The 17,840-nt window shown below is 32.2% G+C and overlaps 1 protein-coding gene across 1 annotated transcript; it reads left to right on the top strand.

Annotated features, from left to right (window-relative positions):
* The first annotated feature begins 300 nt into the window (after positions 1–300).
* LOC111880132 (phosphatidylinositol 4-phosphate 5-kinase 8) lies at positions 301–16,204 on the top strand. Its single transcript, XM_023876534.3, has 9 exons — positions 301–562; positions 1,526–2,542; positions 3,314–3,481; positions 7,769–7,934; positions 12,628–12,738; positions 13,240–13,427; positions 13,849–14,006; positions 14,086–14,254; positions 15,841–16,204. The coding sequence occupies exons 2-9, from the start codon at positions 1,527–1,529 to the stop codon at positions 16,118–16,120; spliced, it is 2,256 nt and encodes a 751-aa protein (XP_023732302.1). The 5' UTR covers positions 301–562; position 1,526; the 3' UTR covers positions 16,121–16,204.
* Positions 16,205–17,840: the final 1,636 nt, after the last annotated feature.

Raw genomic sequence — 17,840 nt, 5'->3', positions numbered from 1 at the left:
CGGAAAAAAAAGTTCTATAGATTCCGTCTATAATTGAGTTCCATACTGATCATGAGTTTGTAACGTTATACCAAGTCATAATTGTTAACTAACTGTAGTTTTATATTAAATATATAAGCTCTAGTTGTCAACTACGTAATTCTTTAATTAAACATTCATATTAATTTATCTGAAAAAAAAAAATTAAGAATCTTCAAAACTTCAATTACATCTCACCATATATATGCCTTGCGTCGGCATATATAGTCGGCAAAAAGGACTTGGGAAACATCTCCAACCGTTCATCTCGCATCTAAAGCCATCCAACGGTCGTTCTTCTCCAGAGGTCTAGACACACACATATTTGCCACACTATTTTTGCATGCTTGTGATGCATTTACTTTTTTATTCCCCTAAAACATTATTGCTCTCTCTGCCCAATCTTTTTCTTCTAAAAGCCTCTGTGGTACCAAAGCTCCCCAAAGGCAGAATTTCTGGAGTGTAAATCCGATCGTGGAGTTCCAAGATCCAATCAATAAATCAGAAATGTCTTTTTTCTTTTGGATTTGAATTGATTTAACAGGTGAGTACTTCAATTTCATTGGTGTGCATTTGTCCTTTTCTTTTGTTGAGTTCACTAGAAGTTTTTGATGTTCTAGTTCGTGCTCAAACTTATGCAGCATGAATGCTAACATCAGTTTTAGCAAAATTATCTTCGATTATGTAATGATAGTATGTAGTTATCAAGTTCATAGCGACTGCATTTATGAATTTTGGTATTCATACTACAGTGACAGTGCTAAGGTGGGCTGTCGAATGGTCAAACTCAGTCGTTGGCTGTATACAGTATCATTTTTGTCATTGGGATGTTTGATAGATAGTAATGTGAAGCTTATTTCTTCTTAATATGAATATAATACAATATCTATTCGTACTATTAACACAGTAGTTAGATTGACGTGATTAATTTTGATGCCATACATGTGCTTTGAGAAGTCAAAACTATTTTTTAATTATTGGAATTGCTATATATGTTCATATCATGATTAAATGATTTAGTATTTACTGAGATCTTCAAGTTAAGAGGTCACATATAATTTTGCAGGTACTGTTTAAGGTGTCAGAGATAATTTACTTTTTCATACAAAAATCAAATAAAGTGTCTCTCAGATCTTACTTTATGCCAAAGAAACAATTGAAGTAATTAAAGTCTTAGTATTCGGTTGTCCTCTTTGTATGTTCAAAACAGCAAAAGTCAAAGATTAATTAACATATGGCATATAAGATGGAGGTAAATAATAAAAAAACAAGGATGGTTTTCAAATTCATGGGGCTCTTTGCAAGTATTCAAAATAATCGCATCCTTCATAAATTTTTTCAGAACAACTTGCATGCATTCTTAAAAAGTCAAAGCTTACAGCTTGCACGTAAGTAGAACAAAAGTCAAAGATTAATTACAATTTGCATGCGTTCTTAAATGCCAAATTAATTTTCTTTTCAAAACCTGACGATGTTCTTGTTATGTGTGTATTACTCATTGTTTCAGGATGAGTAATTTGGAGATTGTTCTAAAAGAAGAAGATGTCTACTCTGGTAATGTCAAGGGAATGATCCCACATGGCAGGGGTACATACAAATGGAAAAATGGAACAGTTTATGAGGGTTGTTGGGAAGAAGGAAAAATGGCAGGAGATGGAAGGATCACATGGTCATCTGGAGCAAGTTATGAAGGTAATTTCTATGGAGGCTACTTACATGGATTTGGGACATTGACAAATCCAGATGGGTCAACATACATAGGCTCATGGAGGTTGAACATTCAGCATGGGTTTGGAAGAAAGCAGTATAGTAATTCAGATGTTTACGATGGTTCATGGAGAGAGGGTGTTCATGAAGGTAGTGGTAAATACACTTGGTGTAATGGCGACATGTATATGGGAAGTTGGAAAGGTGGATTGATGTGTGGTAGAGGGGTGATGAAATGGCTGAATGGTGATCTGTTTGATGGTAATTGGTCAAAAGGGTATAGACATGGGACAGGGGTTTATAGGTTTGTAGATGGTAATTATTATTTTGGGACGTGGACCAATGGCCTCAAGGATGGATTGGGTATGTTTTATCCTGCAATAAGTATTAGGAGTTCATCTTCTGGAAGATTAGGAAAAAAGAAAGCTTCAAAACCTCATAGTATAGTTCGGAGTATATCTATAAAAAAACCTATTAAAGGATTATTTAGAGACATGGGTCGAATATCAAACAAGAAAATTTCTGTCGGAGTTTCTTCTATGGAGTCCTCTGCGTTTAATAGTACCGAGTTATTATCTCATAACCTTGATGAAGGTGAAAGTGTAGATGATTATAATAGTAGCAATGTAGTTTGGGAAAGGGAATACATACAAGGAGTTTTGGTGAAAGAAAGAACTAAAAATAATGCAAAGGTTTTAAGCAAAAAGGAACAACAGCGAATATTTCTTATGGAGGAAATGAAAAGGAAGTCAACTTTGGATATTTTTGAATCCCGTAAGAGCAACTATATGATGCTTAATCTACAACTAGGAATCAGGTAAATAATGAATACTCTAAATCTGAGTTTTGTCTTATACTTAATTTTCATGTTCATTTACTAGTATTGAACATTTGAACCCACCCCCTACCCTCTATGACCCATCTAAATCTAGCTTTGGGTCCATTTGTCTCTTGCCCATGATCGACCCCAATCCATGTGCACAGTTGCAAAAAACAAATTAATGCCCCACCACGTGATGTACAAGAAAATGATTCCTTATGTCTAGCTACGTATTAATTTGGCCGTTTTTTGATCATTGATCTTTATGCGATCACTATCTTACAATATAGAAGCAGATGTTTATATCTATCTTTCAAACCAATTATCATCTGAAAATTTGTAGGTACAACTTTTTTTGATCATTACATTTCTTCTCAGTTTCAGCTCAATTTGATATATATATTGACTTACAACACCCTAGTACATCTAACTTCTCAGTCATGCATGAGTTTGCCATGCATATTTCCTTCTTTACAGTTTTACCCCTTGTTTATTTTATGTACCTTTTCTTCAAGGTAGTGGGAAGCAGTTTTATTTTAGATGCTTAATTTTGTGGGGTAGTGGTCAGTTTTCTTTAGTGTCATGTAAGCCTTATATGACTGTTGCTTTTTGCTTGTTAACGTTGAATGAGATAACATGAAAATCTTTCTCCTTGTTGTGTACAAGAGAGGTCCTTCCCCTTGGTTTAACATTTGATTTTATAATGTAGCTCTACGTTCTTGTTGGTTCCAAACTCATGTGTTGTGTATATGACTTAATTGATTACAGGTACACTGTTGGCAAAATAACACCGCTTACTATGCGTGAAGTGAGATATTCAGATTTTGGAGAACAAGCAAGGATAAGGATTTATTTCCCCAGGAAAGGCTCACAATCGACACCTCCACACAATTCGGTTGATTTCTATTGGAAAGACTATTCTTTTATGGTCTTCAGGTATCTATTCAGCTGGTGTTTGTTTCTCTTTTCTTCTTCCTTAATCATCCCCTATAAATCTAAGTAGTCGCGACCTTGACAATCAGTTTTAAGCACAATTAAGTATTGTCATTACACTTATCTAGGTTAACGAGTTTTCCCAATATTATTCAATTCAATAGAAGTACTTTTGGCTTTTAAAAAGTATACTATATCTTTCTCTTAGATCTCTCGACAGTAGAAGTAGTTTGGCCTTTAAAAATTATAATATATCTTTCTCTCTTAGATCTCTCGACAGAAGTTCTCAGCCACACGAAAGCCTTTGATTTATTTACATAACCTATATAATAAAACGCAATATATTACAGTCAGTTTAATACAACACGTAGTATTAGAGCTCTGTTTTGTGTATATCCAAGTATATGCCAAAAACAACAATGGCAGGATCAAATTGTTCGAAGGCAGATGGAGAAGCACAAAGGATTGGAGAATAAGGGAGTGCCACCTTATATTACCCGATCCTTACAAAGTCTAATTATGTGGCATGGGCTTCGAAGATGTAGGTAATCCCACTTGCAGATCAGCCCTTCCCTTAAACCCACTTGCAAACTTGCAACCATCGACTCTCATGAGTTTTACACAGCAACCAGGAAATATGGACAAGTTATTGGGTCACTTGCTATATTACTTTCAAGAAGGAAAGCTAATCACAAGTTCACAACAAAAACAAATGATAAACTAACCTATTTATATAAACATAAATACTATGTGCATGTGCTTCCTATGAAGGGGGCAAGTAAGAGCATCTCCAACCCATATTCATTTTTTTCCAAAAAAATGGGGCAAATAGTATTTTATCTCCAACCGTAATCTATTTTTTACCTAATTTTTACCTTCAAAAAGTATATTTCTAGTATATTCTATTATTCCAACTTATATAGATTGTCAAACACACATTCTACTAATTTAGTTTTAACAAATATATAATCTATATTTTTTTCATTACATTAATATTAAATACAAAAAATTATATTTATAATAAACTTATAAATAAATAATATACATACATTTATAAAAAATATTACACATAATACTTTTAAAAAAATATTATACATACATTTATATAAATATTAGACATACACACTTTTAATGATAAGTTTTTGAAAAATACGTTATCGTTTTTTAAAATTTCAATATGTATTTAAATTTTTATATGAATCTGATGAGCAAAAAACAAAGTTTATATTTATAATTAATTAATATAATTTAATATATAACAAAATATTATATTTAAATTATAATTAGTAGGTAAAAATGAACTAGAAATATATAAATATATAAACAGAGGGACTAAAACCGACAACACAAAGTTCATCATCATTTTGGGAGAAATGAATAGTATAACACCATATTTGCTGTAATACTATTCATATCCCCCAAAATGGGGGAATAAATGGGGGAGGGATGGAGAAGAATGTGGGAAAAAAATGGGGGAAAAAATAAAGAATGAGAGTGGGTTCGAGATGCTCTAAGCCCCATTATTCTCTTTCTAACTTGGTCAACATATGACCAATTCAACAACAAAATAAATCTAGTTAAAATACTAATTAACGTGGGAACCATTAACATAACCTAATCTACCCAACAAGATTACCCAACATGGATCTTCCCGATGTCACATCGTACAAGGCTTTGACCAGTCAGAAGCCAAATTTTCATTCTTCAAATTTTTTGGTTGTTTGGCACATATTAAAATTTTAGGTTTGCGTCAAAAGAAGTTGTATGATCGAAGTGGGAATATGATCTATCTTAGGGCTGAAGAAGTACAAAAGGACTTCGTTTTTTCCAACCACAAAAGAAGAAGGTACGGGTAAGACGATACATAATGTTTGTCGAAAAACAAAGATGGATTTGGATGGAAACATGGGTTGCTTTTTCAGCCAAAAATTATGGTGTCACAGCAGTCGTTTATGTCTTGTTCCCGAGTTTTTTTCAGAAAAGGAAAAGGAAAGAAAATATTAATCGAAAGAAAGAAAAGGGAAGGAAAATTTTCTTTATTCCATGTTCCCGAGTTCGAAGGAAATAAAAGGAAAATTTAATTTTTGTGTTCCCGAGTTAGGAGGAAAAAGAAAATAAAACTTAAAAATTTTCATTTCCCTTACTTTCCTTCCATTAATGAAACTCGGGAACATGATTTTCCTTCGACATCCCTCACTTTCCCTCTGTATACATCCATATCCATTCTTAAGTAGAACTCAGGAACAAGCCGTTAGTACCAAACCAACCCTAAAATAACCTTGTTTTCATCCTGAATAACCATGAAACAACTTTGTTTTCTGCCAAAACAACCCTTTAAGCCAAAACAACCTAGAAACAACATCGTTTTCATAGCTAAACAATAACAAACCCCAAAAGTTACCACCTAAGATAAAAAAAAGCTCCAAAACAATACCAAATCCAACCTAAAACAGCCCCTAAAAATGCAATGTCCATTCTTATAAAAAATCCCAAAAACCCATTTTCGGTTGAATTGATAACCTCTTCTAGCCGGCCTGGACTAGTTGGTTATCATACATTGACCGATAATTGGTTATCATACGTTTATCGATATCTATGGAAGAGCAGATCTACTGATTTTAGACATGGAGAATTGCTTCTTATTGACTTCGAACAACCTTTAAATTACAAAAAAAAAAATCAACTAATGAAGAATGGAGAAAAACCGAACTTCATGAAATTCAATGGAATCACACTTTGAAGCTTGTTAATCTATTCTGGTGACAAACTTGTCGGATTAGATTGGGTATTTAAGGATAAAACTGATGCCTTAGGAACAATAACCAAGTATACGACTTCTCTCGTTGCAAGGGGTTCCTTGCAAAAACAAGGTATCGATTTTGAGAAAGTATTCGCATCGTTAGCTCGAATCTATATAATACATCTTTTTCTTGCATTAATGGTCTAATGGACTTGGGATATAGACCATTTACACATAAAGACCACATTTCTAAATAGTGACCTAAATGAAAAAAGCATGCATATTGCAACCTAAAGGTTTTATTGTTAAAGGAATGAAATATAAAGTCTACAAAATTTCTAAAGCTTTTTATGGGTTACTTCAAGCCTTGGATGCATGCACTATATTCTATTGGATAAAAACTTATAGAATATTATGTTGAAAAGATGTTCGTATGATTGAGACATCTATACCTAAATTAAAAAGGTTTGTCAATTATGTTGGAGTGTCTAAAAACAATCAACTTATGCTACGAGGAATTTTGAGGAGTTTGGAATTAAAGATTGCAACCTAATGATTTATCCTATGGATATGAATCTGAAACTCAATAAATACAAAGACATGGAACCATTCAATTTTGTCAAATATAGGCGAATTGTGAGGAGTTTGAGGTACTTAACAACACAAGAATGTGATGAATCATGTTTTTTGGTATGTGAAAAGTAGAATCAATTATGGAATCATGTATGATCGGGTGCAAAGGACCAAAGAACTTGTGGATATTTTGGATAATGATCTTAGAGGCGACGTCATGGACAATCAAAGCACTAGTGGTGCGGTTTTCTATCTTGGGGAAAGTGTTATCATTTGGGAACCATTATATGTATACTTGGTCTGAGGATTGATCATATCCTACATTACACGACCTGGTTGTACAACCATTATAGGTTCAAAAGGATGTTAGCAATAACATCATCACATTCTCGGTATGTATATAATCTAACACTAAAGATTGCTCAAATTCCTTATACATGTCATGTAGACAAGATGGTATGAATATTTGTGTAATTTTTGACCCCAAAGAAATTTGTATGTTTATGTCTACTTAACTAGTAAAATGAGAGGTCAAGAGAACCTTTTGTTGGATATGGTGGTTATTGTGACATATAGATCTAATAACCAATGTACAAATTATTAGAATTTCGTCCTATATTTATTTAGCCAGGATCTTAACTCATTTATCCCATAATCAAACTACTAACAAATTTGGCTACATAGCTTGATAGGAGAAGAGAGCATGATACATTAGTCACAAAAGGTGTATGAGTGATGGATTGTTCCAAATACACGAATAAGGAAATAATTATGCATGTTATGATGTATTTATATAGATGATCATGTGCAATTTAGTATTGATCCATTAAAGAATGCATGGCTAACATTTCATGAATATGTTATCACTACATTTCATGTGCACTTTGTATGTACCAAAATTTTATATGAAATGCTATTATGTATGTTATATTGATACTCATATTGTCTTAATACATCTGGATGGAGTCATTTTTCAGGAATTTGAGGGAACTATTTAAATTAGATGCTGCAGATTATATGATGTCAATATGTGGGGATGATGGTTTAATAGAGCTTTCTTCTCCGGGGAAAAGTGGAAGTCTTTTTTATCGCTCTCATGATGACAGATTTGTGATTAAAACATTACGAAAATCCGAGCTCAAGGTTTGACTCTATAAATACAATCTTTTAGCTCTTTCTGAATTCTATTCAACATCTTATATATTATAATTTTATATTGTTGGCTTCGTTTTATGCATGAGCATCTTAGTAAATTATTCGTATGCATAGTCATCCTTCCTTCTACCTTTTGATTATTTGCTTGTATCTACTTGTTACTTCTTGTTCTATTCCTTTATTTCTCATATTTATATATACCATCATATTACTTTCTGCTCTATTGTTGTAGGCTTCTATTTGCATTTATATTTATATGATACTTTGTGCCTTATTTCAATGTTGTTTGTTGTATCTTTATCTTAGTACTTATTAGTTTGTTATTCTTTTATTCTTGTTGGAGTTCTTCTATGGAAGTAGACTCTCCACCACTAATTAGAAGTAAGAATGTCTACATCTAACCTCTCATATCCTAATTTTATGGGATTAGGTATTGTTGCTTTATTAAATTTGAGTTAGTCTCATTTACATATAGTCTTATAATCTTAGGTTCAAATAATAGAAGATATTAAGAGTTTCTTGACATGTTCTTCAATATAAATAAATGCATAAAAACCTATGTGTAATCAAAGACAAAAATATTGACAATAATTGTAGATACATGATCATACAAGGAAAGAATACACAAATATCTACAAACAAGAGAATACGACTACAACTAAACCATATAAGCTCCCTAGCCTAATAGCACTGACTACTATATACACTTCGACATTCCCCATCAAGATGAAGCATAGATATTGATCATGCCAACTTAGTATACATGTAAATAACTCTACTCCTAAGTAAGACTTTTGTGAACAAGGGAAGTTGTAATCCTTCCAATCTAAATTTTGAGAGAAACGATGATCTACTTCTATGTGTTTGGCTCTATCATGAAATACTTGATTTTTGGCGATATAAATGGAGGCATCGTTATCACACCAAAGATTCATTGGTTTTGATTGAGAAAACTTGATTATGCCAAGTAGAGTATGCAACCTTATGAGCTCATAAGTTGTCTATGTCCTAGCTCTATATTTAGATCTACACTCGAACATAAAACTAAAATTAGGTTTTTACTTTTCCATGAAACAAGATTTCCTCTATCAGAGACACAATACCCGATACTTTATTATCAAGTTGTAGGGTCACCATTATAGTTAACATCTGTAAACCCTACTAGCACATAATGACCAAGATTCTATGATTCTGATACAATATGCCACGCCCTCAAGTACCCTTTAGATACTTTATGATGTGAGTTACAATGTCCCATGTCTTTGGTGATGACATAAAATGTCTCACAAACTCATTAGAAAAGAATTCTTGGCCGATTAATCCTAAGAAAATTGAACTTCCCAATAATTCTTCTATATATATTTTTAGTTTTCAATTAGATCTCTATCATCTGCTTTCATTTTCATATTCGATTCAATATGATAATCAAAAGTTTTTGCATCAATCAAGTTTGAGTCATTAAATACTTCAAAACAATAGTTTCATCGAGACATGAAACTTCCATTCCGAGTGCGAGAGACCTCAATCCCTAAAAAATACTTCACATGGAGTAGGTCCTTTGTTTGAAACTCATCTCCAAAAAACACTTTCAAAATCTTGTTAATTGAACCATTAATAATTAACTTCCATATATTAACATCCTCAATCAAATCTACATGAGTGGATATCCTATGACCAGAATATCTTGGTCAAGGATGAAGATATTAAGTTCTCCTAATTATTATTGAATTGACCATGTTTTCCAACTTTCGTGGTACAAATATACTTCTCAAAAGCAATTTATTGGGTATTGGTGTCCCCTCAAGCAAGGTCTCTTCTATGGATAGGTGGTTAAAGTGTTTTGAAAGTGAATGATCGTTTACTTATCTTGGCATGATGGTAAGAGGAAAGTCGAGTAAAGTGTCCATGTGGATTCCCCTTATTCATAAATTCAACAAAAAAAAAACTTTCAAGAAGGAAAGTGAGAACCCTTTAAATTGGTGGATGCCTGACGCTTGTTAGGTGTATTCTAGCAAGCCTCGGGACGTACCTTTTCTCGATATATAAAGTCTATAAAAAAGTCATTGTGAAGCTTGAAAGTATTTGTAATAGGTTCCTTTGGGGTACTACTAGAGTTAGCAAAAGCATCACTTGGATTAGCGGGACAAAACGATGAAATTCAACGATCTTGGCAGTTTGGGAATTCGAAGCTTAAGAGCTTTCAGTCTAGATCCTTTAAGAAAATGGTGGTTGCATTTTAAGGATACCACCTATACAATTAGGAAAAAAGTTTTTAGATGCATTTATAGAGAACATGTAGGCTTGGGAGTGTCAATTTCAAGTTGTAATAAATCAATGTTAGAGCACGAATCAATAAGATCAATATAGTCATGGAGATGTCAAATATAGACTTAATTAACCTCTTTTATAAAATTATTGACATGAGGGTAACTCAATAACAAGTAGTTAGTGTTGGAGTCTCAATGAGAGAGGATATTTCAATGTTTCTTATTTAAGAAAGGAAGTTGACAATCATTTGTTGGAGTGCACCAACTTAACTACCAGACGGTCTAAGGTGGTTGCTGGAAAATAAATGTCTTAATTTGGCGTTTGAGACTTAGTAAATTGTTCACTAGATTTAACCTCGCACACAGGGGTAATCATTCCAATCACCATGTGTCTATTTTGTAATTCTTTGTGTAGAACAAGAGACATGTTTCCAAGAGCTATTCCACAACTAAGGAGATTTGTAGGCTCCTGCTCAATTGGTGCAATGACCTTCCTATCTTGAATGAATCATTTGACACCTTCCTAGGGATAAACTCCACTTATAGTGTGGACAACAGATCTCAAGATATTCTTGAAGCGATTTCGAAGGCGCTAATATGGACCATATGGACAGATATGAATGATATGATTTTAAATAGAAAATTGAAGAGTTTGTCTACTCTAGCTTATAAGGTTAAAACTTTGAGATTTTTATGACTTAAGGGTATAGCTAAATGTGGTAGGGATTTATTATGGGACTCATGGGCTAACAACTCTCTTTATTGTAATATGTAATTCATACTTCTTGTAGTTTAATTTATATAAAGTGTAGTAGTTAAAAAAAATCAAGCATCGATTGTAAGCAGATGATAGTAATTCACGACTGTAATACCATGTTTTCCTACTTATAAGGTACAAATATATATGCTCATATAGCATAATCTATAGAGGTGATAATTCTCGACCCAACCAACAACCCAACACGAATATAAATAGGTTTGGGTTGAGATTTCTGACTCATTAACCCGGTTATTTCATGGGTCAATTTACGAGTGCGGCGTGCCCTACTTAGTCAGAAACCCAATCCTTGACTCCTTGTTACTCAAAAAGATAAAAAACCTACTCTCATCCTTACATTACTACCTCAATGTCGTGAGAGCTCAACCACTAGTACCATCTCGTGTTGCAATCGCAAACCATTGGTACACCTATGCTCTATCATCCCACTGGTGCTCATCGCTCTATCCCGCAAACCTGTATAATTAAATGTGTTATGTGGGTTGGGTTAGGTTGGGTTGATGTATTTTGAACCGTCAAGCCGAACACAACCTAATTGCAAATCCTAAATTAGTTTACCTATTACAATAAGAAAAGTAAGGGATAGCATTCGAAACTTTCACAAGATCTAGATATATCATATTTTGGTCAAGATGCAAAACATACACATATTTGTAAATTAAGAGTAATTTAGCTAATCACTACTAAAAATTAGGAGTGCATCAATATGTATAATTTCCATGTTTATATAGTTTCCTAAATTAGTGAGATAGGATCTAGTATAAATTAAGACTCCATGTACAACTTTATTTTATTAAACACACATTAAAGTCTTCTTGGTACGTTTGGCCTCTTCTTTTGTACATACAACATTTCTCATATATCATTACATATTTCTATCGCAATTAAGTTATTTGACTCCTAATCATTTCCATATATTTTCAAATCACTCAAACATTTACGTGCACATTATAAGTTCAATCCTTTTACCCCTAATAGCATGCATGTTTCATTTATTGTCCAATTAGATAATAAACCTTAATATTTGACATAATCATGCCATGCAAAACCTATTAAATATTTCCTACATCTTAAGACCTTATGTCCTTTACTCATATCTTAATTAAGTGTCATTTCAATAATAGTAACATCCTTTGTATAAGTTCCTTATTTATGCAATGTATTTCATATTTCTATGAATACGTAACTCAAAACATTTTTCTTGTATGTTTCCTTTCACATTATGAAACATGCTTTCCTTACAATATATTTTGTAAACCACATAAATTACCCCAAACAACATGGACCATACATGTAATTTTCTCTATTAAAAACTACCATTTAATATTTGAGTAAGAATTTCCCTACTAGATAAATAAGTTCTAATATTTTTATATTTTGTTTTTTTAATTAAGAACTTTATCAAAAAGATTTATCATTAGATAAATATACTTGCAAAATAAAAGTAGTTTCAACATACCTATTTAAGTAATATATATGGTCATAATTGAAGTTACTAAAATGTCATTCTTGGTAACTAAGTCGAACTAGTGATTTTTTAGCTGAGCTAACAATGTCTGATTTCTACCTCAATTTTATCTTCATAGGTAATTCCTAAAATTAGAAATTGTTGATATTCTGTTTTGATATTTTGTAGGTTTTACTCAAGATGCTTCCTAGCTATTACAATCATGTACAAGCACACGATAATACCATGATTACTAAATTTTATGGCATCCACGAGATAACACCAAGAGGTGGCAAGAAGGTATCTAACATGTTTTCTGCTTATTCTGGTTTCCATGTGCATGTTTGGTTTGCGAATGCTGATGGAATTTCAAAACATTGGAATATGAGATTCCTTTCCATGGCGTGTTTGGTTGCCAAATTAATGGACAAAATTCAGTTATTTCAAAATCATTGAAATTTCATGTTTAATAGATTTTGTTATTCTTTATTACCAAGGGTGGTAGGAATTCACCTTCATTTTTCATTTTTATTAAAAGACCAAAATGCCTTCATTATATAATAAAAAATAATTTTATGGTAAGATAAATAAAAATAAATTTGAATACAAATGAAAATGTAAAAAATATATTTTTTTTATCATTGAATTCTATCCCATCTCCTGCCAAGCATGCATGTAACTGATTATAATTTCTTCAAATTCCAATTCATAGGAAAAATTATGTTTCTTCCAAATTATTGTTTAAACAACACACCCACTTAGTATACATCCTCATTTTTGTTTTGTTAAACTCAACTTTAGGTACAATTTGTGGTCATGGGAAACATGTTTTACACTGATTTGAGGATACACCGTCATTATGATTTGAAGGGTTCATACTATGGAAGAAATACAAATACATATAATATTATAGAGGCCACCACACTGAAAGACCTTGATCTTACTTATAAATTCCATATGGACAAGTCACTCCGTGATGCACTTTTCAAGTAAGTACTATTCTGCTCCTGTCATTTGATGATTATCTCTTCCGTTTTTCAGCCATTCAAACTTAAGTTTGAAATATCATCAACTATATTTCTAGTTTAATGATAATATAACAATGTACTTTAACTGATTTGTTTATTACAACATCCTGGTTTCATTTCTTCCTAATACAACATTGCACTTTGAAAGATCTACACAAATATACAGTCTTTTATACTTGGCTAAAACTTCAGAGTATAATGTTCTAAACGCAAAATGCTATAATTGGGTAGATTTTTCAAAGTACGATGCTATAATGTAAAGAAATGAAAGTGGTATGATAAAGTACACAAATGAGTAAAAGTGGGTTGATACTTCTTGCATACAACACTTCCTTTTTACATTGATAAGTTTCAGTATTTCACTAGTGTCGCATTTCTGCAGACAAATTAATCTGGACTGCATGTTTCTAGAATCTCAACAAATTATAGATTATAGTCTTCTATTGGGATTGCATTTTAGAGCTCCTGAACATTTGAAGAGTATGTTAGAACCACCAGATGCTTATGCATTCAACAGGCCTCAGAATACTACCGACGATGGTAAATTTCTATCTCTATTTCTATTTTATTTATATTATAAATTATATAACAATTTAAATTTCTCTTTTGCTTGTTTTAGGAGCAATTTTTCGTGTGGATCGTACAATTCAACCAACGGGACTTCTCCTAGTGACTCATGAACCAGATTCTGTAAACACGGCACCAGGTCCGCATAGTAGAGGAAGTACTTTGAAGGCATTTTCGGTAGGGGACAAGGAAGTTGATGTCCTTCTTCCCGGTACTGGAAGGTATTCAATCTACTTTTTGTTTGATTTTTAAAAATAAATATAAATTTTATACTCATGAATAATATTTAACATTCTATTATTCAAATTAGACGCGTATATAAAGTTCATTTCATAAATCAAGACAAAAATATTGATTTAATGGTATTTTGTGAAAAGAAAAAAAAAATACTTTATTAGCCATTACGATACTTTAGAATAATGTTTTTTTTTTGTAAAAAAAAAACAAATACCTTGTTTCCCATTTATGACATTAACCTTATTGAATATTTTATATTAAAAGTAAATTGACAACTACATATATATCATTCCATTTCATCAAAGAATGAATCACATTTTTAAGGATTTTATGATACCATCCCTAGTTATTAAAAAAACACGATTCTTTTACTTAATCCAAATGCTTCATTCCAGCTTTGATTAATGTATGCTTGATATTACCATAAAAGTACTACATAAAATCATGTTAATTCTTAATTATTATATAAATGACCCTCTTGCCTATAAGAATGAAAATGTACAGAGATAGTATTATCAATGGAATATTTAGGTCAAATTTCTAGATAAATAGGGAACCTCTAGTTTATTAAGGTGTATAGTCCTTAAGAATGTGGTGTTTTTCCAGTGACTTTAACCATGACCTTTTGGTCAAAAATCAGCACCATCCATAATTTGGATTTAAAGGGTTATATGTTAAATTTGTTGTCGTTAATGTTGAGGTTATTATTTGGGACATGTGTCTTTTTATGGACATTATATCTAATTATATAGAAGAAGTGAACATTTATACCTTTTACACACACAAGATGTCATGAACAACAAGTCTGTATTTCAACCTGCACCACCTTATTGGGTGGGACAACATAGTGGAATTTTTTTTCCATTTGCATTTGTTTGGCGACGGTTGGTCCAAATATATTTTAGTTCTAGGGAAAAAATGCTAGTATTAGATTTTGGTTTATATGAAATATTTTTGTTTAAGAATGATTTTGAATATAATATAGAAGGCAAAACATAAACTATCTAAGTATCGAACTTGGAAGAATCAATTTCAAGGTATTGTGTCAACTATACAAGCTTCAAAAGAATTATACATCTTGAGAAATAAAAGTATATATAAATAAATTTCTCACTTAACTATTGGCGTAATTGAGCACACCAAACTCTAAAAGTTAGACAAGTAACATTTCTAACTACACTGCATCAAAATCTTGTTTTTTATTAAATTGTTTGTATTATATCTAGAGAAATAAATCTTAAATTGGACCCTAAACTGAAAGTCACTTAAGATGGTCTCCTAACTTACCCTATCCTTTGGGTCGGACCTAATCTTCGTCCCAATCCATTGAAAAACGAAATAAGCAACTTGTCATGTTATGTTATGTTATATTATGTTATGTTATGTTATGTTATGTTATGTTGTGTTATGTTATGTTATGTTATGTTATGTTATGTTATGTTATGTCATTCCATACTGTGTTATGCTATGTTATATATGTATTGTCATGGCATGGCATGAGATGCCATGCATATACATAAATTCATCTAGTACCTTGAATTTTACCTAATATCTATAAAAACACTTTTAGGTTACGGGTGCAGTTAGGTGTGAACATGCCGGCTCAAGCAAACCATAAGGTCTCACATGACATTTCCGGTTCCACAGAAGTCGAACTTTTTGAGGTCTACGATGTTGTTCTTTATCTCGGTATAATCGATATACTTCAGGAATACAACACAAGAAAGAAAATAGAACATGCATATAAATCTGTACTCCATGATCCTATGTCAATATCTGTTGCTCCTCCTAAATTTTACTCTAACCGGTTCTTCAAATTTCTAGAGAAAGTTTTCCCTTCTAATAATTGAATTAAATATTTATATTTACAATGTAACACTTGAGATATTTGTAAACTTTTGAACAATAGAGGTAAAATACGGTTAGGGTTATTACTTCGCATGGTTTTCATTTTAGTAATCATTTATATTTACAATGTAACACTTGAGATATTTTTTTGTCTCAAACAAGCCCCTCGTGCTTGGTTTGAGAAATTTTCCACGGTAATTACTTCTCTTGGTTTTTATCCTAGTAATCATGATTCGGCGTTATTTGTTAGACGTAAGAGTTCTGGTTGGATCCTTATTTCCTTATATACTGATGACATGATTATTACAAGTGTCGATCATGATTTTATAGAGTCTTTGAAACAAGATTTGGCATACTGATTTGCTAGGAAAGACTTGGGCTTATTGCATTATTTCTTGGGGAATGTGTATCCAAATCTCACAATAAAATTTTTGGTTTTTAATTAAGTTAAAATGCCATCATCATAAAACCAAGTCAATAACATTGAACGTTCCAAAAGACAATTATCCAAGTTAGAGTATCATAACAACATGAAATCACAAAATATCGATGATGCTGACGACTGTGTACAGTCATCCCTTTGTCTTTCCCCGATCCTCAGAATTACCAAAAACATTTAAATCCATAATTATAAGACAAAGCTTAGTGAGTTTCTCAAAGTAACATATATAACACATCACAAATAAAAATACATAACAACAATGGGTCGGTTTAACCCCGAGTACTCATCAACTTAAATACATTAAATTCAGGTCGTCAGTGACCCTGTGTTGTTAATGACTCAATTACAGAATGTCTAGGTGCTCAACGGCCCATAGTCATAAGCTACTCAATTATAGAAAATTAACATGCAAAAAAGTTAAGCATAACTAAAGATACATTTCAACCACAATAAACATGAGATTAGTAAAATAGTGAGAAGACTCACCTCACAAATAGATCCAAGGTCAAACATAGTTAAAAACTCAACAACTTAGCATGTTAGTCAAAAGCGCGCCAAATTTTTGTTGGGTGCCCCGCACCCACAAAAAGACAAAATAGTCGAGTTTCTTAGCTTAAACAGGCGTGCTCCCAAAAGATTCTAAAAAGCACACTGCATGTGGGAGTGGCACGACGGGCTTTAGCTATAATTATAAGGCAAAATGACTTATTCCAATTAGTTAATCTACCAATCTTCCAAATTTGCTTCTTAATAGTGTTTAAGTGGATAAAGTTTCCAACTTTATCCATTAAGACACTCCAATCCAACAAAATCTAAACTTTAAACATAAAAAGACCTAAAATGTCCATACAACTTGGATTGCTAAGAGAGCATGTACAAAATGACCATTCTTTATTTTCTCTCGACATATCTGCGCATATCTACGACCACATGCATACATCTTATAGCATGGTTTATCACAAAAACAACTCATAACCTTTGTTTATCTTTCATTTTCCATAGTTTAAGTCTAGGAATGCACATACCAAACCTGATTCACTTAAACTATTTCACTGATACCAATTGTAACGACCATATTTTCTACACATACATCTAAAGGAATTATCACGATTTTCTACTAAAATGTAAAATTCTATAAAAATTAAAATGATTTAAATCATAAGTTTAATCATGGGTTTACAATAAAAATCAAACATACAAATTGAAACAATAAGGAAATGAAATCTATTCCAGGTCTTGTGCTCCACTCTTCTCACGTACCACAGCTACTACCTGAACCA

The sequence above is a fragment of the Lactuca sativa genome, chromosome 9 (genome assembly GCF_002870075.4).
Source record: "Lactuca sativa cultivar Salinas chromosome 9, Lsat_Salinas_v11, whole genome shotgun sequence".
NCBI lineage: Eukaryota > Viridiplantae > Streptophyta > Magnoliopsida > Asterales > Asteraceae > Lactuca > Lactuca sativa.
The sequence above is the reverse complement of the archived record's forward strand: the minus strand, read 5'-3'. Positions and strand labels throughout refer to the sequence as shown.

Excerpts from the sequence above, each read along its gene's own strand:
- LOC111880132 (XM_023876534.3), top strand. The coding sequence starts at position 1,527 with ATGAGTAATTTGGAGATTGTTCTAAAAGAAGAAGATGTCTACTCTGGT. Across the intron at positions 2,543-3,313 it reads AATCTACAACTAGGAATCAG|GTACACTGTTGGCAAAATAA; the intron begins GTAAATAATGAA and ends AATTGATTACAG. Across the intron at positions 13,428-13,848 it reads CTCCGTGATGCACTTTTCAA|ACAAATTAATCTGGACTGCA; the intron begins GTAAGTACTATT and ends GCATTTCTGCAG.